Here is a 27,064-nt window from a genome sequence, read left to right as displayed (position 1 = left end):
GAAGTTTATGCTTCCCCCCACTTTTAGAACGGTATCCGTTAATTAATTATAAGTTATACTTCAACTATTTATACTGTTTTTACCTTTCATAGTTCCGAAATAGTCTTTTATCGTTTTGGAATATCGGTTTTCAAGAAAGATTCCGATTTCGATGTCCGCAATCACAAACGACCGTTGGAACCTTTGGAGGGTAAATGAATATCAGGAATAGGAGCTAAATACTACAGTGCGGGGGTTGTTCGAAAAGTTCGTGGACTTCTGTCATATCCTTTTTATTTGACGTTATATGTTATCCAAATTTGATAGAAATATTTAAACACTAAATTCAACTATTTACATTAGCTCTGTTTTTCTACTAATCAAACATTGAAATGGATTTGAATACCTTTTTCGTGTATCCTCACGCGTAGAAGTACAATGAAGCGCATTAACGTTGTAAAATTTTCCGTTCGAATGGAACGTTTTGAGCTATCTTTAGAACATTTATTGTCATCTTTTGACACGCCCATTTTTTTAGAAATCGATAAAACGCTCAATTTGTTTATTCGAATAATTGTAGAACAGGTTTTCCATAAATATAATAGCCAATCAAATTGACGGTCTAAATAAATACATGTACCGAGTAAACACCTCTTTGACCGAAACATGTATTGTGGTAACTTCAATAGACATGATAAGTTCAAAAATATGTACATATTCGTTTCAATTTGTGTTTTACAGAAGCGGAGAGTCTCTAACTCTCTCTTCTAATTTTTTTAAAGCTCCATTTCAGTGTAACTCATGTTGCTAGTCGCAAAGAATGGGGTGTTCTAAACATAACGACGAAATTCAATATTTCTTTCTCGTTTCTAAAAATATGGGCGTGTCATTACGTTGTAATTGACGTTCAAAAATGACTCAGAACGTTTTATCCAGACGGAAAATTTTACCACTTCAATGCGCTTCATTGTACATGTATATACACGGAGAAACGTGCGTTAACGCGACGTCACAAAGAGGATACAGCGACGTTAGTAAAAATGCAACGATATAGAGCAGCGAGAAATTCAAATAATAAGTATATTTTAGTTGCTTCCACACATGTAAAATGAAAATATAAATAATAGTTGTTTTTTTTTAAAGTTTAGTGTGAATTATTGGTGTGAGAATCACACAGACTTGCACGTAGGCATATTTTTCAAGAAGCGCTTGTGCGCTTCATGTAATATGCCTACATGTACGTGACAAGTCTGTGTGATTCACACACCAATAACTCACACAAAACTTAAAAACATTCCATAAATGATCTCAGATGAGATTTTCAGATTTGTATCATTTTTTTAAATGTCACAATTTATTCAAAATCTTATTCAGATTCTAAAAATGCAAAAATCGAATCGGGGAGAATGTCAAAATTTAGTAAGTTACAAACAATGCACAAAGATATCGTCTGTAGTCATATTCTCTGTAAAATCGAGAAAAAACAACCTTGATATTTGAATTTAGAATTGTTACATTTATTCGCACTCCAAATTATTAATATTTTGCTTTGTGAAAGCAGAGTTGAGTAATATAAGAAATTTAAAAATTAACAAAGGAAATTATACAACGAGAGCAATTCTTATATATTTAAAAATGTAAAGTATTAGAAAAGGATTTAATGGGTGGCGATTGGATTGTACTGCTTGAAATGTATAGGGATAGTATTTTTCATTAGAAATTCTTGACTAGATATTTTTGTACGTTACATTTCACTAAGTGTGCTCCGCGGGTACAAAACATGTAGATTTTAAAATTAGGTAAATTGATATCTGTTAAATCGAATGTAATGAAACCTCACACATCAACAAAACAAATATTTTTGCACATTGTGATTATTTTAAATGTCTAGTGAGTAATATAACGAAGATTTACATTGTCTACGAACTTTTCGAAAAACTCTAGTATATGGTTAATTTTCGGATATCATTTCTAAAGCCGGGAAAACTTTTAAATACAATTGTGTTAATGCTAAAAAATAATTCGAGAAAATGTGAAGGGTTGGGCACTGTACGGTGTTCGGGAATTTTTAGGTCACCTGAGTAAACTCAGGTGACCTATTGCTATCCGTTTTCGTCCGTCGTCGTGTGTTAACATTTGAACATTTTCAGCTTCTTCTCTGCAACCACTCAACCAATTTCCACCAAATTTTACACAAAGCATCTATGGGTGAAGGGGAACAAAAATTGTGAATTTCATGGTCCCTGCCCCCCTGGGGCCTGTGGGGTGGGGCCAAAACCACTAAAATCAGTGCAATCTTTAAAAATCTTCTTCTTTACTCCTGGACATCAAGCAATCAAACTGTTAGCATGAATGTAATGACCATTGAGTCCTCTACCAAAATTGTGAAATTCATGGCCCCAGGGTCAGGGGTTCTAGTGCTAGGGCGGGGCTCTATTGATCATATAGTGAAAAATGCATTATTTCTTTAAAAATCTTCTTCTCTGCTCCTGGGTATTAAATAAACTAATTAAAGACATAATTATGATGAGCAAGAATGCCTTTTACAAAATTGTGAATTTCATGGCCCCAGGGTCAGGGGTTCTAGTGTAAGGGGGGGGGGCTCTATCGATTATATAGAGAAAATGCAGAATTTGTTTGAAAATCTTCTTCTCTGCTCTTGGGTATTCAAAGAATTAACTAAGTATATAGTTATGATGAGCAAGAATGCCTCTTCCAAAGTTGTGAATTTTATGGCCCCAGGGTCAGGGGTCCGGGTGTTAGGGTGGGGCTCTATTGATTATATAGAGAAAATACAGAAATTGTTTGAAAATCTTCTTCTCTGCTGCTTGGTATTCAACGAATTAACAAAGTATATAGTTATGGTGAGGAAGAATGCCTCTTCCAAAATTGTGAATTATATGGCCCCAGGGTCAGGGGTTCTAGTGTTAGGGTGGGGCTCTATTGATTATATAGTGAAAATGCATTATTTCTTTAAAAATCTTCTTCTCTGCTCCTGGGTATTAAATAAACTAACTAAAGACATAATTATGACGAGAAAGAATGCCTTTTGTAAAATTGTGAATTTCATGGCCCCAGGGTCAGGGGTTCTAGTGTAGGGGGGGGCTCTATTGATTATATAGAGAAAATGCAGAATTTGTTTGAAAATCTTCTTCTCTGCTGCTTGGTATTCAACGAATTAACTAAGTTTATAGTTATGATGAGCAAGAATGCTTCTTTCAAAATTGTGAATTTCATGGCCCCAGGGTCAGGGGTCCGGGTGTTAGGGTGGGGCTCTATTGATTATATAGAGAAAATACATTATTTCTTTTAAAATCTTCTTCTCTGTTCCTGGGTATTAAATAAACTCAATAAGTACATAGTCATGATGAGGAAGAATGCCTTTGTGAATTTTATGGCCCCAGGGTCAGGGGTTCTATTGTTAGGACGGGGCTCTATTGGTTATATAGAGAAAATGCAAAAAAAGTTTGAAAATCTTCTTCTCTGCTCCTGGGGATTAAGCAGATGAACTACCTATATACATGTAGCTATGATGAGCAAGGGCCATTCTTCCTGAATTGTGAATTTCCACACCCCTGGGTCAGGGGTACCATAGAGGGTGGTGGGGGGCTCTACTTATACTGAAAATGAATTAATTGATTGAAACCTACTTTGTATTAATCAAATATTTTTGATAAGCAAGGGTGCCCTATAAGGCCCATGGGCCTCTTGTTTTTAGCGGGGTGGTAATTCTGGCTTATTTTTTAGCTTTTTAAGCAGTTCGCTAAAAGTTTTATGTGCACCCTTGTTGTTTAGTTTCTAAATGAAAAGAAGTTTTACTTGAAAAAATAGGAATCAAAAAAGGGGATTCAAGAATTAGACAGGTATCACTGTATATGGTTTTGTGTATTGTTGATTTCAGTTTTGATAAACTGTTACCTTAGTTAGCAATGACAGAAAAAAGTGTTGATGCAATATTTATTGAATATATCTAATACATTACGTTTTTTATCGAATTTCTATTCCAAGAACGATGATGTTATGGTTATTGAAATACAATTTTGATTTATTTTACAGTTATTATTATAGTTATTATGTTAAGTATAAACTTAAGTAATCCCCGAGATGTAAATAAACTCCTATAGATGCCATGTCGCCATCCATTACGTTCTCGGTTATATGACTTCAAACAACACTTTGTTCATTTGAAACAGAGTAAATCTAAAGTTAATTATTAACTATATATTTTCAGTTGTCATCGCTTAGTATGCTGCTATTAGGAATTGTTTTGATGTATGACAGTAAGATGACGGGGATTAACGTTTACCACGTATACAAGTACATTTACCTAAGAGGTGTTAACTTCATTGACATTGTGGAAGCCATGTACCTTTCCCTCATCGTCTTGGGTGTTTTATCGATGGCTCTTGGTCTTGTTGGACTGTCAGAGCTGTTCAGAGACATACGGAGCGAAGTCAGAATAAAATTTGTAAGTTTTATTTTGTTGACTTATAAACAAATGTAATAAAACAGTTTACAGTGTAAAATTTTTGATAAGAAAAAAGGTCCTCCAAATCACAAAGCCTTTGAAGTATCAGGAGATCTGGAAGGTAGGAGAAAAAAGTAGCCACTGTTAGTCGTACGTACCCACAGTGAGCGCTGTGTTTCGATTAAGTAGACGTAGCAATCCATAATCAAATTTTATTTTGAAAACAATGCCTTATTAATAAAGATTAATCACATCGGACAAAAATTAGACCCAGGTTATGATAGCGATCGTTGGATTTGCAAAAAAAAAATGACTCTATGTAAAGTTGTTAGAATTCTAACATCGTCAACCTAGTTGTAAGAAGCTAGTCTCAGTTTAAAATTTGATTGTACTCAGAGCGTGCTAGCTTTTTTGACATGATGTTTACCATGCCGATTAGTTATTACTAAGTAATTGCCTTTTATCGTTTATAGTCAGTAAACATCCAAATGTTTAACAAATGTGAAGGCCGCTGTAAGGGCTTGTATTTCGAATTCTGCATGTAAAAGAAGTCTAGCTGTGACCCTCAATTCAACATTTAAATATATATTTACAACATGCATTTCTTCGTTGATCCAATATATCCCTTTATTACATTTTTACCCGTGAAATACTGTAAAATATTCACTGAATAAAAATGATATCCTGTCACAGTGTGAAAGGATAGCAAAATGATATCCTGTCACAGTGTGACGAATATCAGAAGTGCGGGAAAACTCTCGATTTCCTTTCTCATAATGAAGATTTCTGTAAAAAAAAAATCTTCCTTGACCTAATGTGAGATAGATGGAAATAATTAAACCATTTTGACAGCGAATAAAACTGTCAAAATTACCAAAAATATGTTGTCAAATTCATGTTTACAGTGTTTTCACCTCACTTAGCTATGACGTCTCAACCGCTCAACTATGACGTCACGAGCCCATGACTGTATTACAAAAAGACAGGGGCAAAGGAAAAATCAAAGAACGTTTTTTTTTAAAAATGTAATAAACAGAAAATTCAATGTTTTGTAGTTGAATATGGAATTTATTTCACTCGTGAGACAGGATTTGCTTCGCACTCGTGAAAATATAAAAAATCCTGTCCCACTCGTGAAATAAATTCCATATTCAAATGCAAAACATTGAATATCCTCCACATCATCTTGAAATAAGAAATACCACAAAGATTGAAACGTCCGTTTCATGTTTGTATAGTATTATTATTTTTAGAAAAAGACATAAGAAACCTTACAACAAAAACTTATAATTAACTTGATGACCTCAACTATTCCATAGTGAACTTCCCTTATTACGAGGGGCGTTCAATAAATAATGTCATTAGCTCGATTACATACATCATAGTAGTCATATGACATAAAGCTTGACTTTCTCTAATTATTGAATCTTTAATGAATTAATAACAGTTTATGTGACCACTTTTCATCACGTAGTTTTAACGTGAGAAGCTGGGAAACAAGGGCTACTCGAGACACTGCATTATAAATGAATGGTGAAGAATCAGTAAACTAGAGTGAAAATAAAAGCAACATTAAAGCTGCTGTAAAACTTGTTAAAAATCCCAAAGAAATATTCACTGAAATATGTGACATTTACAGCAACCGATGCCTGTTTTATAGACAAATTAGCATGTGGATTTCAAAGATAAAAATTTATATAATGGGCATCAAAAATGGGTACCCTCCTTGCCAACAAAAATTATAACAACTTATGTACTGTTTGCCAAATTTCAACAAATAATATTTGATGTTGTATGATTGACTTTAAGACACATAGAAAATTTGATAGACATCATATCGGGAGTAGTTTACACTGTTTTTAAGAAACGTTTGACAGTAATTAAGCTTGGTACTCTAAGGTCACCCTGTATTTTGAAAAATTAGTGAAAACGACAGCGTGTACAAAAGTCTTAACAATTATTTTAAAATATCAGTAATTGTAATAATCCACGTTTGTTTTATATTCAAACAGATATTGGAACATGAATCTATTGCTTAAAACCATTAAAACAAAATTTACCATAAGATGTACTTGATAAAAACGGAAAAGGTCTGTCAAGAGCAAAGGTATACAAGAGCACAAAAACAGATTTCTATGCAATTTTCTTAAATATTTGTGGTATTATTTTTCAAATTCGTATTCGGGGAGACAGTTAATATCTGGAAGTGTCTAGAAAGCAGTTTTTTTAGCAAAGAAATCGAAAGGTTTATCAGAGAAAGGACCCAGAATCAGGAATCAACTACATTGAATGTCTTCATGACAGCGTTTAAATCCGCTGGTCCTAAAGAGTAAAGGGGTTTACGGGCTAAACAGAAAGTTAATGTTTTTCACATTAACAATATTTGCCAGATCTTTGATCTTTTGACTTGTTTCTATTTCCAAATTTGAATAAAACACGTTTCAGAAGGAAAAAACAAGTCCAGGAAATCATTGGATTTGCCATTTTCCAGTATACTAAGGGTCATACCCAAAAATGAGTTCTAAAAACAATCAGAAAATGGTTAAAAAATGTTACGGACAAGTGTTTGAATTGAAATAGATTAATAAGTAAAATCATGAAGACTAAATCATTGAAAAGCGTCGTTTGCTTCTTTCTGAGCCCCAATGACATTATTTATTGAACACCCCTCGTAAAGGTAGGATTCTTCTCACACAAAACTTGTTTCTTGTATTTAAAAATTATAGAAATTATCACTGAATCAAGAAAACAATATCACTAAGTGATGGTATAAGTTAGATTAGTTTTGGCCATTTCTTATTACAGTCAAGGTCACGTCAAGGCTTTTGCTTTTTACCTGGACTTTTAGAATGAAATAAATATTCTTCCATTCATGCAATACGGTCCTCTTTTTCAGAAGATTAAATGTTTTTTTTTTCTTTTTGCATAGAAAGATGTTACCATATAAGGATTTAAGATGTTATTACTAAATTAACACATAGTTTAATAAAAGTTTAATAAAAATGGATTTGGGCTAATCCGAATTTTCTCTATTTTTATTAAATTTTTAGGATATATTAATTATTTTTAAATGTGTCCTATATTTAAATTGTCTAATTTTCACATGTGTTAAAGAGGTCATATAGAGATACAAAGTGAAACAAAAACAAAAAAGTTTTGACCATTTACTAAGAGAGTAAAAACACTTTCTATGGATTTTTGACTCATATCTGTATTCAGATTGGAAGCTTCTAAAAGCTTATATAATTGTAATTTGTTTTCAAAATCATATTTATTTAATATATTTTAAAACTTAAGTCCCTTATCATTAATTTAACTAACATTTGAAAAATCTTTCAATTATTTGATTGTGTAAAAATTATGACTAAATTCATTCTTCTACAATAATTTTAGTTTTAGTTTTAGTAATATTTGAAAAATCTTTTAAGTATTTGATTGTGTAAAAGTTATGACTAAATTCATTGTTCTACAATAATTTTAAGAATCAAAAAAGAAGATATTTTCATACGCTACTATTTCGCCAAAAATATAGTTCCTGCTAGATTTTAAACTCAGTTTATCATATCTATTTAAAGTTCCACAATTGTGATGAGAAAAGAAAAATATGATCCTTTAAATCTCTTACATCTAAATACTGAGTATATCAGAGATATAAGCCAATATACATTGAACATTTAGTCAGAAACCAGAGAAAAATCCTACCTTAAGTACCATATACCATTAATTTCTGCATATGAAATTTATGTCTCAAAGTTCATTCGATACGCAAAAGCATGTTTCACGTTCAAAAAATTCCTGAAACGAGGCAAGCTACTGAAAAACAGATGAGGAAAGAAATATATGTAGATAACAAATAGCATTCAAGCTCAAAAGTCCATTAAACAATACAAAACAGGAGCTGAGCAAACAAAGGCCTCCAAAGCACCGGAGGTGGAATCGGGTGCAATCGAGGAGTGAGTATCCCTTGCCGACCGGTCACAACTATCTTGTGCTCTTTGTCATGATCGGGAAATAATGGAAAACCTACCGACAATTCAGTGTGTGTTAGAAATGAAGCCTTTTAATATTAATTTTAGAGTACATGTGTAAATAATCATAAATATTTTTCTGTTCTGATTTTATTGACGAAGCAATTGTATATGATGCCATAAAGCCTGCTTTTCACTTCTCATTTGAAAATTTGTATGAAGCGTAGAAAATCATATCTGATTTTTAAAACCTTTGAGATATTAAATGTTCAAAACATTCGTTAGAGTTTCTTAGATTCCATTCTAGTGACATCACTTCTTGAATATATTATTTTTCTTCCTTTTTAGTACATGTATTCTTGAATATATTATTTTTTTTCTTCTTTTTTTAGTATGTTTTTGCATTGATCATCTTGATTTCCACCAAATTTGTTTGTGTTTTTCTGATGATACCAATACAAATAGAAGTGAGTAAGATATATTAAGTTTATATTTTAGCATACATCGTTTGCCGAATTCTCAGTTTATCAGTATATGAAGGGAATTATATTACGTGTAATCATTTTAGTTTTTTTATGCGCCCGGATCGATAGATCCGAGGCGTATATTGTTTTTGTCCTGTCTGTCTGTCTGTCTGTTTGTTTGTTTGTTTGTCCCCAAACTTTAACCATCGCCATAACTTTTGAACCATGAAAGGCAGAAACTTCATATTTGGTATGCATACTTTACTAATAAGGTGCTTTCAATTGACACTAATATTAATGACCATGTGACCTTGAATGTGACCTGTATGCTAAAAATAACTTTTCTGTCTGCAAACTTTAACCTTCGCCATAACTTTTGAACCATAAAAGATAGAGACTTCATATTTAGTATGCATACTACACAAATAAAGTTCTTTCAAATGACACCAAGGTCAATGACCTGGTGACCTTGACTGTGACCTATATGCTAAAAATAGCGGTTTTGTAATTTTCACCATAACTTTTGAACCATAAAAGATAGAGACTTCATATTTGGTGTGCATACTCCACTAATATAAGTTCTTTCCAATGACTTCAAGGTCAATGACCTAGTGACCTTGACTGTGACCTATGCAAGTATGCTTAAAATAGCTTTTTAGATTTTTGTTGCCGCCGGGCGCATTGTGTTTCACAAACACATCTTGTTGAATTAGAAATGTTACATTCAATGAACATTATTGGATTAAATTTTAAGTAAACTTTTTTTTAATTTTTAGGTGGAGAGTGATTCTAACGAGACTATCTATCAGTTTGTTAATATGGATCGTCAATACTCAAATCCTGATTCTACTATGTATACGGATCTCAATAGGTTTTATTTGGAAGTAAGTATAGGACATATTTTATGCAAAGGAAAGTCCAAATTTTGATTCCTCGACACCAGAATATAGACTCGGATCTGTGATTATGGATATTGCATATCATAGGCTTTTTAAACCCGCACGTTTTGCGGAAGAAAATGCAGCCAAAACTATCCGTCTTTTACTTTAACTTCAATATGCTAATAAAGAACTTGACGCGGTTAATATAAGTAATATTCTTAATCACAAAAGGGTTTAGTCTTGTATTCCACCACATCTTAAGTTAAAGACTACACCTTATATTACGTGGAGACCGGTCTTTCGGATGAGACCGTATAAACCGAGGCCCCGTGTCGCAGTAGGTGCTGGCACGAAAAAAATCCCTCACTGCTCAAAGGCCCTGATTGCCGAGCATAGGACAAAATTTGTAGCCTCCACCGGCAAGTGGTGGCGTCTCCATATGAGTGAAAATTTCGAGAGAGGGACGTTAAATAACATAAAACCAATCAATCAATCTCATACTTCCTTTTCTAAAGAAGAAATTTTTAGAAGTCAAATGTCTGTTTTAAATATTTTTCATAATCCACAGAGCCAAAATGAATCTGAACTACCTTAAATATACGTATTGGATTCCGAAAATTCATTGTTGTTTCTTTTTAATGTCTAAAACACCATAAAATGCAGAATTTGTTGTAGTTTCTTCACATTATTTCAAAATAGTTTTATCTTTATGCATTACTGAGAAATCACAGGTCAAGTGCAAAACAAAATTTTAAGACTTCAATTTGTTAAGAAATCATAGTAATTTGAGGTTTGAAAATTTTGTCTTGACAATATTTTATAATTTAATCTCAATGGTTTAAGTATCCTTTTGTTTATCATTTAAGATAAGAAAATTTGAATAATTCTGCAGGTTTCAGTGAAAAAATCATAAAAATTGAGCTAAAACTGACTTCACAACAAGTTTTTATAAAAATAGGTTTTTCAATGAAATACATAGCGTAAAAATAAAATTATGACTCACTTATGGCCAGGTACTGTACATTGCGGGTTCCAGTAAATGTTCAACCAAGCCTCTTTCGTTACTCCTCATTAAAATATTGACAGTAGTGAAGGAAAACTTGAAGAGTACTGTGCAGCTATATATTCAAGAAGTGGTGTGAATCAGATGTGGATACTAAAAAATTCCAAAGAACTTTTGGACAATTTGAAATCACAAGATTACTCCAAAATCAACAACTTAAAAACTTACGACTTTTCAACTTTATACACAACCATTGACCAGGATAAATTTAAGTCCAAGCTTTTTTATATCATTGGCAGCTGTTTTTTCAATAAAAATGGAACTTGTAAATTTACTTACCTGGTCATTGGACATTTGCAAAATTATTTTGTTAAAAAGATTCTGATTGCACACACAAGTACTCTGAAGTTGACATCAAGAAGATGCTTGAGTTTCTGATTGACAATATCTATGTAGTTTTTTTTAGACCAGGTCTTCCAACAATCTATTGGAATTCCCATGGGAACCAATTGTGCTCCATTATTAGGAGACCTATTTTTGTATTCATATGAAGCAGAATTTATGCAAAATCTTATGCGTGAAAAGAACAACTTGCTGTGGCCTTCAATTCGACCTTCAGATATATCGACGACGTATTTTTAATTAACAATGGTAATTTCCATTCCTACGTCAAACTCGTAAATTAACTTACAATACCAATTGCGCTACGTTACTAGTATTAGCAGACCTTTGTTTATATGATGACACAAGAATATCAGCAGTCTCGTTTAAAGTCATCAATTATGTTCTATGGTCGATACAATGACCTTGTCAGCAAATACAATTATCATTGAGTCAAATGCTTACTGACGTTTTTCATACCAATTGTTAGTCCATTATTTATACACAGAATTGATGACTGATTTTCCCGTTATTTCACGATCATGACAAGGAGCACACGGCAGGTGTGACCGGTCAGCAGGGGATGCTCACTTCTCCATGGCACCTGATCCCACCTCTAATATATCGAAGGTCCGTGTTTTGTATTCTTTTATGGACTTTGATGTTGATTACTGTTCGTTATCTCCATCTCCATATCCTTCATTTAAGATTAAGTCACCCTATACTCAGCATTTCACGGATAGGATTTATGGATTGATTGTTTATGTTTGTTTAAAGTCTCTTTTGAGATTTTTTCACTTGTATTGGGAAACCAACACTTGCTGGTCCAATATTGAAAATTTAGACCTGTACTCGGCATTTATGGCGTTTTAGTAGCGAGGGATATTTTTGTATCAACTCTTACTGCAACAAGGGAGCTCGCTTTGTGCGGTCTCAACTGAAAAAGACCGATTTCAAGGTTTGTCACTGCTGTAATGATTTTCACCTTAGATTCCAAGAAAATTTTATTCCCTGTCGTTGTCCCCAGACGTCCGCTGACAGTGTCCCTGTTACCCTGTTACCACTGTATACCCACTGATTTCCCTGACATCTCAACTCCCGGATGAACCCCTGTCCTTCCCTGACATATCTCTGTGTTCAGAGAAGGGGAATAAATATGTTTTTGTTGCTGTTTAAGGGTGTAAAATACTATAGTAGTAGATTAAGTCAAATAAGTTAATATTTTTAATGCCGTTACTAAATTATTCGTTCTTTCTTTGAATAGTATTAATTGTTTAAGTTTTGTAGCATTGCGGGTAAATTTAATGGCAAATAAATGCAAGTGTATCTGAAGAACTGTATCATGAATGCATTTTAAAAATAATATTGTTTTTATTCAAAAATTAAATTAGTTTATCTACATTTTTGATCTGTTTACGTATGTAATTTTCATTTATTTTCCAAGTTTTTTTTCTATATAATTACTTCAGTCCATTTCAAAGTTGATATTTTCTCAAAATTTCTGAATAAGTTCATGACTTTTATATCGCTTTAACATTTCATACTAAGCTATAAAAATATATATTAATTCGAATATATTGAAACTTCGAAATTCTTCGCGCTTGATTGATACATCCTTGCATTTCAAAGAAAATTATTTTTATCCCTAATAACTAAGAAAAGTAGCAATTTTGTTGTGTATTAATGAAAAATAATTCACAAAATTTGGAGTAGAAATGTTCAAAAACAAATTTGAAGAACGTGACATCTGAAGAACATTAAATTTTATGGCACAATAAAAGCTTAACTGTTCCTTCTTCTTTGATTTGAAAAAGTATTTTCCCTTCTACATGAAAATGACCTCATATATATTTGGCAGAAAAATTCATTCTCGTTTTCTTCAAAACAGAATTTGTTTAAGATTTCATATTTCCTTTTAAAAAGTTACTTTATTTTTCTTTTATTTATTTTTTTTTAAATTTATTTATTTATTTTGTTTTCGAAGCTTTCCATTATAAAATTTGAACATCAAATAAATAGAGGATCCAGATATTGTTGATTGGATAATATGTTACTTCTGATTAGAAGATAAAATGAACATAAATATATTTTAAGCATGTTTTGATTAGTTTGATTGCTGCGGAACTACTGGATCCTATGGGTTTAGAAACCTCGTAAACACGGCAGGGTATGGACCTATTAGTGGATATCAACCACACGTGTGTTGCTTCGGTCAAGATTATGTTACAACTAAAAATCTATATCGAGTACAATGTGAAAAAAAGGTAAGCTTTATTATACCCCTCTTTTTGGGTTTTAAATGATATAAAGTAGTTCTTAAAAAAGCATGTATCCTTATATACAAATTATTACATACAAGAATAAATAATAAAATCAAAAATGCACATTTTAAAGAATCTCTGTTATATTTACTTCGGGGGATAAAAACTTTCCGTTTGATATATAAATGTCTTAACTGGGAAATTGTCTTTTAACAATGGTATTATGGTATATAATCCCTGTTTTTTGTGACCTTCATTTGCCTCTGCATCATCGATACTCATGCGAATTCGGGACCAAAGAGGGGTTTCGGATTGTTTTTGTGGAATTTTCATGCTATTTACCTTTTTATGTCTTTACCGCATTGTTTGTCGTCCGTCCGTCTGTTGATTCGTCTGTATACTTTTTACATTTTCAACTTCTTCTTAAGAACCTTCACCCAATTTTAACCAACAATGGTACAAATAATCCTTGTTTGAATGGAAAGTCCCCTTACAAAGAGGGATAATAAAATATTTTTAAAAATACCTATTTCTCTTTTTTAAAAATGGTGTACATGTAAATAATTTTCTAAAATATTAAGAGATTGTAAAATTTCTAAGATGTTGAAAATATCGTCTTTCTGCAACTATCCTTAAAAATATATGCAAATTCTTTATCACCCAATTTTGATTATTGTGAAACTTTGAATGAAAAATTAAAATCTTCATTTTACTGAAATAAACACGGCGCTAAAATCGCCATTTACAAAATTTTTGAGATAATTCTGTATCAACTATCCTTACGACTTACTATGAAGAAATCAACCGAATATAGACGTGCAAAAACGGGCCCTTTTTATACTGAATTTATTTTTATACAGCTGTTATAGTATTTACATATTAGCTTAAATACTTATTGAAATAACATAGTACGTCCCACACTGTAAAGACCCTTTGGTACAAGGATAAAGTGGTATAATTTCGACTGATTATAGGTTTTTTGGTACTAAAGTAATCAACTATGTCACTGTCTATTATGCTACAACTTTTACCCTTCCTAAGAATTGGAGAAATCATTCAACTGTAACAAAACATGCTCATATATCTTCTTTTGCCTTGACTATGTCCTCTCTTTAAGGCATGTGGTGATGAATTTGTGACTATTACAAACAGCTACTGCTATGGTTTGATAGCGTCTATGTCTATCACTTCATTTCTTGAGGTATGTAAACAGTGATCATATTAACTTCGATGGTTTATCTGTTGTTTTTTTTTTATACCTAACAGTTTTAAGCAGATTTTGTTTTTACCTAGATATCTCTAATTAATTAATTTAAATTAATCATTTGATTCATCTTAAATTAATTTTCCTTTTAGATAATCTGCGTTGTATCTTCCATACTTTACCTGAAAAACAATAAAATACAAAAAGAAAATCAATCCTTTTTGATCTTGCTAAAGTTTTTCATCATTGGGTGAGTTTTTGAAATCATTAAATTCCAATAAAGCGTGTTATGTATATTATACAGTACATTTTACAATGGAATAAGGATTGTTTGTTAAATTATTAAAACTGCAGAGTTCTTTTTAATTTAAGGAATTCAGAAGTGTCATTTAGAACGAGATTGATTGGATTCATTTGTTCATGTATTTTGCTGGTAAGTAAATGACGATTTAGATTGAGGTAAATGACGTAGATATTTGACAAACAAGATGATGGAAGAAGAATATCATTAGTCTCGTTTAAAGTCATTTCGTAAGTTCTATGGTCGATACAGTTACCTTGTCAGCAAACACATACAACTTATCAATGAGTCAAATGCTGAATGACGTTTTTCAATACCGATTGTTAGTCTATTATTTTTCACACTGAATTGACGACGGATTTTTTCATTATTTCCCGATCAAAGCAAGTAGCAAACGACGGTTGTGACCGTTCAGCAGGGGATGCCCATTCCTCAATGGCACCCGATCCTACCTCTGATGTTTTGGAAGACCGTGTTTGTTCTGTCCCTATTTTGTGTTGTTTTATGGACTTTTAACTCGAATGCTGTTAGTTATCGCTATAAAAATAAAAATATATTTCATTAATTTTACTTTAACAAGAGTGCTTCAATTATTTTCTTTTAAATGATAAACAATCATTTTTTCAGATGTTATCCCTTGGTGATTTTGCTGAAAGTACAGCATTTTTGTATGACGATGTATTTTCGAACAGACAAATCCAGCCAATATTTGAAAACATGTCTATGGCTGGAAATTCGTTTTCAAGAAATCTAATCATCATGAGATGGCTGATGAATACAACTGGAGTTCTCCTCTTTGTCACTTCTATATTTTCCATTCTAACTATTCATCAAGGATCAAAGTTTTTACACTCTATGGTAGGAAAAATTCCCGTTGGTCAGGTTTTTTTTAATTTTCAGAACAAATTTAAAGTTTACATTGTTATAATTGTCTGGTTTTTGTTTTTAATGTCTGATTTCTATTAGACGTATTTTTGCTTTGTAACAGAATATTTTGCTTTATGTCCTGGGGATTTCAATGATTCTAACGAACTTAGGATGGTGGATCGCAGTTCATGTTGAGGTATGCTAGTTGTGGTGCTAGAATTTTTATACCCCCTATTTTGGAGGTGTTTGTCCGTCCAAAACGGTTTTTAGTAAATGTCTTATCTGCAACTCCTATTATACCTAACTTCTTTTATATACAAAATATAAAGAGATTTTAACTTATTCTTTGTTACATTGTGCCATTGTGCATCTCTTTTCTTTACTTTTGACCAGACACATATTTCGGGTAACATAAACATTGTCACATCTATAATATTGAGGGGCTCTTATCTCTTATCCGCAACCCCTACTATACTACTGAATAAAGAAGATGGATGGATAAGGCGGGCGAAGTGCCTATAGTGTGACAGATAAGAAGTGAAAATTTTAATCTCAATTAAATCCAAATTTTATTTTATATTTCATCTAGTATTTAAGTATTCTTTATAAAAAACCTCTACAATTAATAAAAATATCACAAAAACAGAAAATATTAGCCTTTGAAAAAGCTTACACACACTAAAAAGTACAAAAACGATCATTTTCTCGTACTTTAACAAAATTTTTCAATTTGAGTGGGTCTTCGCTCCATTGTTTTTTTTAAGGAAGATCCTAAAAGTTTGCAATAAAATACACATTTTTTGGTTTAAAAAACATGGAGCGAAGACCCACTATACCTTAAAAGAACACTTTTATGACACAACATTCGCTTCTTTTCGAGAAATACTTCAAGTCCATTAAGTCGCCAGTCACATCACAAACATGATTTAAATGCTCAAAATCACCATAACTGATTTAGCATAGTGGTTAACGCGTTAGTCTCAAAGCAGTATGCTATTGATACGTCGGATTTTTATTGCTAGGGTTCGAATCCCACGAATACCATCTATTAATTTTATGAAGAAACTTTTTCTGTGAGATTTTTTTTCTCACAGAATATTTTTTTCTCATAATTTCGAAAAATTCAAAAATTAGAAGTTAATTGAAATACTCAATTCATATTCTGAATACGATTTCTTAATATCGGACGCTATAGGCATTCTGCCCGCCTTGTTCACCCATGTTCTTTAATGAGACTTTCACAGAATTTTTTTTACGTAGTGCCTCTGTGCACATCCATTTTTACTTTTGATCGGACACATATTTCGCTTTCAAATATCACAACACAAATTACTGCTATTCATTCTACGTGTATAATATTGAGGGATACCCATCTCTTATTTGCAACCCCTCCTAAACCACAGTATAAAATTAATGATACTTAATGATAATTCTACATTATGCACTTCCTATTTCATTTTTTATTGGACACCTATTTTGGGTCCTCCATGACTAAACGTGGAACTGCCATTATAAACGTATTGGCGGCGTTGGTATCATTTTGTGAGCCGAGGGCTAACAGTACCTCTAGCTTGTGTTAAGTTAGTGGAAACAGTTTCAGAATTCATACGAGAATAACTTCAACATGTTTCATTTTCACTTGGTTTTTTATTGATTTAATCATGAAATATTGACTGAATATGCATTAATTAAAAAATTTCAAAATACATAATGGTTTACGTACATGTTTCAGGATTTTCCAGAAGAATTCTTGAGAAAGTCCTATTCCTATTCCTACAACTACTTTTATTCTTTTTCAACTTATGGATACCATATGGACGAAAACGGGGCTTGGAACAACTTGTTTGTTAAGGTTAGAGCGACATTGGAAGGGTTCAAGTATCCGTAAAGAAGAACATCTAAGCATTTCAGGAAAAACTAAAATGTTTTAAGCATACCTTTAAAGTTGAACTTCTGTGTTAAATTTTTAACCTAAGTGTAAGGAGATATGAACACCCTGTTCTATACTAAAACAAATCAATCTCGGACAAATGTAATTCTTTATGTACATGTATGATCTGAGGGTTGATCCAAAATAAATGTAAAAATTCGATACAGTTGATAAAAGTCATTGTAAAACAACAAAATTTTAAACGATGAAACAAAATGAAACAATAAACAAAACAATGAAAATTTCAATTTTACTTAGATTTTTTTAAATGCATCTTTTGATATATTATTTGATAATATGGCGCCAAATATCAAAGATTTGTACACTGTTTCATTACTTTTGGATCAACCCTCGTATACTGTTACTTTTTCCTGACTAATAACAAACGCTCTTTTAAATGATAGATTGACATTAATTGAAATACCCAACCCACTTAACCATGTTTAGCTCATCTCAGCCGAAGGCTGAAAGAAGAGAGCTTTTCTAATCACATTTTTTTCTGGAATCCGTCTGTCCGTCCACCTGTCTGTCTGTATTATTTTTACATTTTCGACTTTTTCTCAAGCTATTTAGCTAATTTCAACCAAACTTTTTACAAAGTATCCTTGGGTGAAGAGGATTCAAGTTCGTTCAAAGAAGGGTCACACCCTCTTTCAAGGGCAGATAATAACAAATTAGCGAAAAATTTATGGCATCTTTTAAAATTATTCTCAAGAACCACAGGACCTGTAAAATCGAATGTGGAAACATTCTCAGGTAGTGTAGATTCAGTTTTTACTAATCATGACCCCGGGGTTTAGGGTGGGACCAGAATGGGCAATCAAAGTTTTACATAGGAATACATAGAGAAAATCTTTAAAATACTCTTAAGAACAGCAAAGCCATGCTTAAACATATATAAATGGAAATATTCTCATTTCCATTTTCTCATCCATGTAGTGTAGATTTAAGTTTGTTCAAATCATCAACCCCGGGATCTAGACGGTGTCACAATGGGTGATCAAAGTTTTAAATAGGAATACCCAACCAAATATTTAAAGATTTTGTTCTCAAGAACATCAAAACCATGATTGATCATATCAATGAAAAGCATAAAAATATTTTATCGCGACCCCTGGCGGTTAGTATGGGGCAAAATGGGAGATCAAAATTATACATATATGATAATGTTCGTTATCTCCATATCCGTCACATCGAAACCCAAAATGGTAAAAAAAAAATCAGAAAAATCACATGAGCTGATTTTTACCATCTTGTCTTTTCTCATGAGTCTCACTTGGCTTGGTTTATTATGCCCCGCCATGAATATGGCCGGGGCATATAGTGTTTGCCATGTCCGTCTTCCGTCCTTCTGTCCTTCCGTCTGTCCTTCTGTCACACTTTGCGTTTAGCTCTATTCAAAGCTAAGTTTCAAAGAAACTATCCAAGATATTTTTTTCAAACTTCGTATGCTGATAGATATTGATGAGAGCTATGCAACTGCATCAACATATTTTGACCTTGGCCTTTCCTTTGACCTTGACCTCACTTTTCTTAAATTAGTGTTTAGCTCAGTTTTAAACATACCATTCAAAATGGTGTTGTCAAACTTCAAATGTTGATACAAACTTGCACGGATGTTGCATCTCGGGATGAACACTACCAAACCTGCTTCGGATGCTGGATCTGACCTACATTTTCCAGATGAGTGACCAGGTTAAAGTTTTTGGAGCAGGTCCATTCCTAAGGAACTTTAAGCCCTACTTGGACCAAACTTGCATGGATGATGCATCTAGAGATGGACACTACTAGACTTGCTGAGGATGCTGGATCTTACCTACATTTTCCAGATGAGTGACCAGGTTCATTTTTTTTGGAGCAGGTCCATTTCCAAGGAACTATAAGCCCTACCCAAACCAAACTTGCACGGATGATGCATCTAGGAATGAACACTACAAGACTTGCTGAGGATGCTGGATCTGACTTGCATTCTCCAGATGAGTGACCAGGTTAAAGGTTTATGGAGCAGGTCCATTCCTAAAAATCTAGATGCCCTACTGGGACCAAATTTGCATGGATGATGCATCTAGAAATGGACACTACCAGACTTGCTTCGGATGCTGGAACTGACCTACCTTTTTATTCCCTAGTAACTATAAGTCTTACCTGAACCAAACTTGCATGGATGATGCATTTAAGGATGGACACCACCAGACTTGCTTCGGATGCTGGATCTGACCTATATTTTCATTCCCTTTTCATTCCCAAGTAACTATAAGCCCTGCCTGAACCAAACTTGCATGGATGATGCACCTAGGGATGTACACTATCAGACTTGCTTCGGATGCTGGATCTGACCTATATTTTCATTCCCAAGTAACTATAAGCCTTACCTGAACCAAACTTGCATGGATGATGCATCAAGGGATGGACACTACCAGACTTGCTGCGGATGCTGGATCTGACCTTTATTTTCCAATCAAGCAATTCAGCTGCATCACTATTCAAGATATTCAGATCAAATTTTATACGCATACAAATTTTTATGTTGCTTTACAAATATATCCTCGGCGGCGCATTCATGTCCTATGGACAAATATCTAGTTTTTTTTTAGTTTACATTACACTTAGTTTTAGTACCAAGCTTCACATTCTGAAATTAATTTTTTTTCATCTATAAACTTTAAAGGTGCGATTTATCCATATTTGTAATGTTTTAAGCATTACATGTAACTAATATTTTCCCGGTTTTTTATTTTCCAAGTCTTAGGAGAAAATTTCAAAGAATTATCCACTTTCCTAAACGTGATATTGAGTTTCCTTCACTGAAAAGAAATTGTTTGTATCATCTGTCCATAAATCGAATTTATCAATGTTGAACTGATTTCTTCTTTTTTATAGACAAATTGCTCAGGTGATCGATAGGGGCCTCTTGTTTTTATGTGTTCCACAAACTTTAAAAAGGGGATTAAGTGAAAATTTAATTTTTACATTTTTTTCTAATGTTTTCAAAACGAAATGTGATATTTAAAGATATTTCATCTACCTACTCTTGTTTATTGTAGCTCAAGTGTTGTGGATATACAAATGGCAACGAGAGTGACTTTAATTCTGTTTTTATGGATGGTTATATTCTGTATAATAATAATAGAGTATCTTTGTTTTGTTGTCATTCCAATCCCTTGACTAAGGAGTTCAATTTTGAATACGCATCATGTACTTCCAACGGAGGGGAATCCTATAGATATACAGAGGTACATATTTATATTATTGATTAATTGAATCGAACATATTTTATTGACAAAGAGTCAAAAGGATTAAACACAAGTTCAAAAGTCTTCTCCTAGTACAACATTGTTAATATTGCAAAAATATGTATGATCTACTTCATCAACTTAGTAGTAAAAAAAGATTTTTACAATGGTAAATTTAAAAAAAAACCGGCTGCATTCATTAAAATTTCATTTACAAAACTTGAAATATTTTTTTAAATATTCAGCATTTTATTCATTAGTAAGAAAATCGTCTACCCATAGAAAAGAAATGTACATCAACAACATATAAAATATTAAATAACAGTAGCTTATATATTCAGGAATTCGTTACTTTCGTGTGATTTTTACAAGCAAAAATCAAATGGTATGCGTCTTCTAGTAGTCTAACTGAGCAAGTTGGACTGGTTATTAAGGTGTTTCCACCCTCACAATTTAAATGGTTAAAAGTACAAAAACTGCAATTATTTTCATTTTCTTTAAATATACTTTAAATTTTCCAATTATTGCAAAAAATGTATAGATCACCATATTATTTATGATGCGAAACTTGAATAACAGAAGTGTATGTCAACATGAAAAATCGCAATTTTTTTGTAAACAGTATTATGAAAAATATGTAAAAACTGGTTAAAATGCATCATTCTGATGCTGAATGTTTCTAAATACTTCCTACATATAAGATACACTGTACTTTTGAATTGTGGATATCAGGGAAACTAGTTTACATTAGAAGTACAATAAAGCAAATGACTAGATGAAGAGACCTTAGAAGGCGTTATTGTCCTTGCCAACATTTTTTAAAGATTAAATAATTGATTAAATAATTAAAAGAAAATATGCATTTTTAAAATTCTTTTACTTAACAATATTTATTATTACACCTATTAATAGCTGCAGAACTGTAGCTCTCCGAAAAAATATATATTGATAGACCGGAGAGCTACAGTGCGACCCATTGAAAAAACTGTATATTTATTGCGCACAAAAAAGTGCGCTGTTTCTGGATTAATTCCTCCAAAATCTTGCCTCAATTGCAAAAAAGCTAGATTTCAATAAAGTCCTTACTCGTCTATCATTTCTTATTGTAGTGTACGAAGCGCGCTGGACCGAATTATCTTGCAAACCAAAATGGCAGTACAAATAGGCAAAATTTTCGATGATTTCAATTTCAGGACCAGGAGGGCTATTAAGAACAATTATAAGGATTTTTTGTTGTGGAAACAGTGAAAGAATATGTTGGAAACACACGATTAGTAATATTTTGAAGTGACAGTTTTAAAAACATGGAGAAATAAATCGAGAAACAGTGCACTTTTTCGTGCGCAATAAATATACAGTTTTTTCAATGGGTGGCATTGTAGTTCTACGGTCTGTCAATATATTTTTTCGGAAAGCCACAGTTCTGCAGCTAACCTATTAAAAAACATTCTTCCAAAAGATACTATTCTATTAAGTATGATTATAAACTAATTAATTTTTTTTTTTTTTAAAAACCTATGACATCATAGGAGGGTGGAATTACCTTAAGTTACAGCTAAGACTGTGATGGTGCAAAATATTTGTGCAATAGTTCAGTCATCTATGTCTGAAAATGGAAAATTTCATAGCCATATTATTAATATTACCTTGAATTTTTAGAAGGGGGGTCAGTAAAATTAGATTGATCAAACAAGCATCAGAGTCGCGTTTCACAAAACTATCGTAAGATTTGTCCTAAGATAGATCTTACGATCATCTTAAGATCTGACTTATGACAATCATAAGATTTGTCACTGCTGTTTCACAAAACTATCTTAATTATAAGAAATCTTAAGACAAGTCTTAAGACATGCATATTCCATATTCTTCAATATCACAGGGATTTTAAAAAAGTTTTCACGAGGTCTTTCTTGAATTTTCTTTGAAATATTAAAATAATGTGTGTCATATAGTTTCTTTTGAAGATAAACCCTCGAAAAAAAAATATTGCATCAATTAAAGTTAATGTACTCTGTGTGTGTGTTGGGAAGGGGAAGGGGTCATTAAAATTAAATTTGAGTTAATTTCATCACATAAAATTAATAAAATTCGCTGAAATGTCTTTTTGCTCGGGAAATCGAAGTTTTTACAAAATGCATGTGATCAATTTTAATGAAAACTACTACTGTATCTGAAGCTTTGAAAATAATGAAAGATTCTTTTCAATTACATGTAATCCATTTGAAAAACCAAATTGTGTTCAGAGTTCGTTCATAAAAATTTTCACAAAAAATCTTACAACTAAGAGCAAAACTTCTCCCCATTCTACAACATTATTTAAGCTGTGAAAATCTTCTAATTTTTCTATTACATTACAGAAGTATTTTATGAATAAATTTGATTCAATTATTTAGAAAATTATTATTTTTTTTATCTAATTAAAAAAAGAAAGAAAATGTGGTAAAATTTAAGTCTTACAAATGTAGTCGTAAATTTTTTATGTCTTTGAAAGGCTTCAAACACTGCAACAAATTAACAATGCTAACAGATGAAGAAGAGAAACAAAAGAAATGTCATACACTTGTCAAATCCATAAAAATACACATGGTCCAAAGCAGCATTTAAGGGTTTTGGGGGGTGCAAATCAGTTGGGAGGGGGCACAACCAAAGAAAATGTCTCGAAATGAATAAAGTGGAAATACATAAAGTAGGTACATTTTAGTTTTCCAATCGTATATTTTTTGGCATTTTTTTTTGGGGGGTGTGGTGGGAGTGTCATTGTTCTGATTTAAACAATATTTATTCAGTAAACTTAATAGATTGAGCAATAGGCTTAAGCCTATAAATACCCTCTCCGGATATAGTCCAAAGGATTGTTCTATCTCTAAAAACCGTTTTCTCTAAATATCCTTCGGTTTTTGGCCAAAATACATACTTTCGCAAGTTTCACTTTAGACTTAAGACATGTATCTAGTTGTCTTAAGATTATGATAGATCTTACGATTATCATAAGATATGACAGTTTTGTGAAACGGCTATGGTGCAATCTTACGATAATTTTCGGTCTTAAGACAGATCTTAGTCATAAGATAGTTTTGTGAAACGGGCCCCAGAATTATAGAATTTCTTATCTCTGGTCGTCTTCCTAAGTACATGTATACCAGTATTCCATATCTCAAAAACCACAATTATTTTTCTCTTGAAATTGTTTTTTTAAGTTTCTTCTTTGGTAAATATTTGTCTTAAATATTTTTCTATTTCATACATAACTTACATGTATATTGTGGCCATAGGTTTCTATGCATGGGTTTTGGAAAATTACTTGATCCTAAAATAAGGGTAAATGCATTTAGCAGCTATTCTACTTATGTTAAATTTATTTTTAATGTTTAATGTCCTCAAATTAAATTACTGGAGTTTTATGAAGAGACTTACATTTACATTCGACAGCTGACTTTTACATTTTAGTTATTGGATTTTGTCTCTATTTAAATTGTATAAGTCAGTCGTCGATTGTAAAAGTAAATCTCTTCATAAAACTCCAGTATGTTGTAATTTATAGGCAGCAAATAAAAAGAAATTATTTAAAGGAAAATGAAATGTATATGTAAGGAGAAAAATATTCAAATACAGCTCGATACAATTGCTGATTGTACTGGAAGAACTATACGATAGCACAAAATTATTTTACAGCCCTGTTACACAAAGCTGTCCGAGAGACTTACAAAGTATAGTACTGCCTTTTACACTATTGCGTCACTCAGCATAATATTAGAGGTAAGTTGAGTTACTTTAATTCTTCTTATAATGAATGCCTAATTGATGCTGAATAGGAATTCAAACAGATTGTTGAAAGATCTGACCTCCAAAATCTACTTAAATATTGTCAATTAAAAACTTTAGTGTTTTGATATCAACTTCGGAGTACTTACGTGTTCATTCAGAATGTTTTAACAAAATAATTTTGAAAGTGACCAACGACAAGGCAAGTTTTTTTTACGAGTTTCATTGACTCACCTGAGCCAAATACAGGTTAACTATAGTATTTTTGTAAGGACGGATTTGTTTAAATTGACCTCAAAATAGATCATGTTTTCAAAACATTGTCAATTTAGTTCAGATTGGTTTTATTATTTTTTTTTTTTAGCTAAATGGATTATAATATCATACGAGGAATGATCCAAAAGTAATGTCACAACTTTAATAAAATTGTTATAAATCGACGTAAAACAACAAAATTACATACGATGAAAGCTTTATTTATTTCAAATCAGAGTTGAAAAAATCAAAGAAATATGATTTATACTTTCCAAAATATCTGATTTTAAACAATGTGCGTTTATGGTAGTCGCCGCACCTAAATATAACGTCGTTTGACGGATACGCGTCGTCATACTTTTAAGCGTTTCCCCTTCGTTACTTTAAAGAATATTTGTGATTCGCAAACTCTTTCACCAATTTCACTTTCTTTAAGAATTCTTGGTACCATCAAACACTCATTCTCTTCATAATTAACCCTCTTTCATTTTTTTTTAACAGTAGCATACGGCAAATTTAAAAATTCACTCTATCCGTCTGTGCTTTTTTGACAGCGTCAGACACCATTTTAACGTTTCCCTCCGATCTCCTATCTTTCGGTCTTTTTGTCTTCTGCTGATCTTTCAATGACCAATCATCCACCCAAAATTGCTAAAACCATCTATAAAAAAGTATCTTGCTTACATTTCTTTATTCTGTGAGTCTAATTAAATAACGAAAGTGTCGTTAGTGATGATTCCCATATTTTGGAGCAAAGATGCATTACAACTCATCTAGGCGTTTTCTTCCATTTCGACAATCCCTTTGTTCAATTCAAGAGAGTAAAACAGCAATGTTTATAATCACAAATACCAATTTCGTCATTTAATTTTCAATTAAAGACTAGAAAATGACTTGAATTGTGTCTTTTAAAAAAATGAGAGATTTTGTGCTTTTTTAGAATCTTTTAAATGTTTTTGTATTTTTTCATTTTTAGAAAAAATACACTTTAAAATGTGACGTTCAGTTGTGACGCGGCGACACCCCCTAAGCTTTATGTTTTAAACATCTATAGAAAAAATTTAAATAAACACTATTAAATAAAAATTTCAATATTTATTAGATTTGTATTTCTGCATCTTTTGGTATTTTGTATTTGATAATATGACGCCAAATTTAAAAGATATGGACACTGTGACATTACTTTTGGATCAACCCTCGTACAAACAAAAATAAACAATAAATAACTAGTATTTTATTTTTAAAATTAAATTCATAATAAAAAATACAGAATACAAAATGTAAAGCGCACGGATCCATAAAAATTTTATAGATGCATTGCCCTGAAAATTTTAAGATTATTTTTTTTTTGGTAAAAATTTGGGGGGGGGGGGATAGCAATTGGTATTAAATAATAATAATAATAATAATAATATGTCTTCATAATAACATATAACTGTATTCTTAAATAGTTATACAATGGATTGTTGTTTGATTCCCATAACTTAATATTTGGTGTTCCTTCAAATCTTAAACTCTTTGCAATTGTAAAATTCCACGGAAAAGTTTCAATATGTAAATGTGAAATTCTTCGAAATTTGTCGATTACTTAAAATTTACCTTTACCTGTATTTAGAATGTAATAAAACAGTACAGATGATTCCGAATTCAAAAAGTTTTCATTCATCCAATTAGAACTTTTATCTTGCAGGTTTTTATGCTTATAATTCTTGGTATGCTGATAAAGACAGATCCTTCATTAAAAGAAGATTCTTTTATGATTAAAATCAAATCCTACTTTGAAAAAGACAGGTAATATGCTTTAATGAACTCATTGATTTACATGTTTTTGTTTGTTTATAAACTCCTTTATAGGATAAGTATTATTTAGAGAACGAGACAGGTTCTGTATCGTAGATACAAATTGGGGTGTGGAAGCACGAGTCTCCACCCCCAAATTTGTATCTACGATACAGAACCTGTCGAGTTCTCTAAATGATTTGTGACACGATCAGTCAAAAACAGCTCCTCCCACTCTATAACTTTTGCAGCATCCAAACTTCCGCCAGAGTTCTGTAGATGAGGCCCCGACGTGGAGTACGCATCCGCAGTATATATATTTCCAAGG

The 27,064-nt window shown here is 32.1% G+C and overlaps 1 protein-coding gene across 1 annotated transcript in view; it reads left to right on the top strand.

The window, feature by feature from the left end:
- Positions 1-26,748, top strand: part of LOC134279544 (uncharacterized) — a gene marked incomplete at both ends in the record, with an annotated part of 30,929 nt that extends 4,181 nt beyond the window's left edge. The window contains 13 exons of the mRNA XM_062761949.1: positions 4,211-4,447; positions 8,808-8,882; positions 9,656-9,763; positions 13,253-13,408; positions 14,523-14,606; positions 14,762-14,859; positions 14,982-15,042; positions 15,538-15,768; positions 15,899-15,973; positions 17,510-17,629; positions 20,752-20,940; positions 24,613-24,696; positions 26,648-26,748. Of these exons, the coding sequence (XP_062617933.1) occupies positions 4,211-4,447; positions 8,808-8,882; positions 9,656-9,763; positions 13,253-13,408; positions 14,523-14,606; positions 14,762-14,859; positions 14,982-15,042; positions 15,538-15,768; positions 15,899-15,973; positions 17,510-17,629; positions 20,752-20,940; positions 24,613-24,696; positions 26,648-26,748 (1,619 nt within the window). The remainder of the gene's footprint in view (positions 1-4,210; positions 4,448-8,807; positions 8,883-9,655; positions 9,764-13,252; positions 13,409-14,522; positions 14,607-14,761; positions 14,860-14,981; positions 15,043-15,537; positions 15,769-15,898; positions 15,974-17,509; positions 17,630-20,751; positions 20,941-24,612; positions 24,697-26,647) is intronic.
- Between the last annotated feature and the right edge of the window lie 316 nt (positions 26,749-27,064).

Source organism: Saccostrea cucullata, unplaced genomic scaffold, assembly GCF_032062105.1.
Source record: "Saccostrea cucullata isolate Sc308-1 unplaced genomic scaffold, CSIRO_AGI_Scuc_v1 ctg9061, whole genome shotgun sequence".
Lineage (NCBI taxonomy): Eukaryota > Metazoa > Mollusca > Bivalvia > Ostreida > Ostreidae > Saccostrea > Saccostrea cuccullata.
This window is presented reverse-complemented; position numbering and strand designations above follow the sequence as displayed.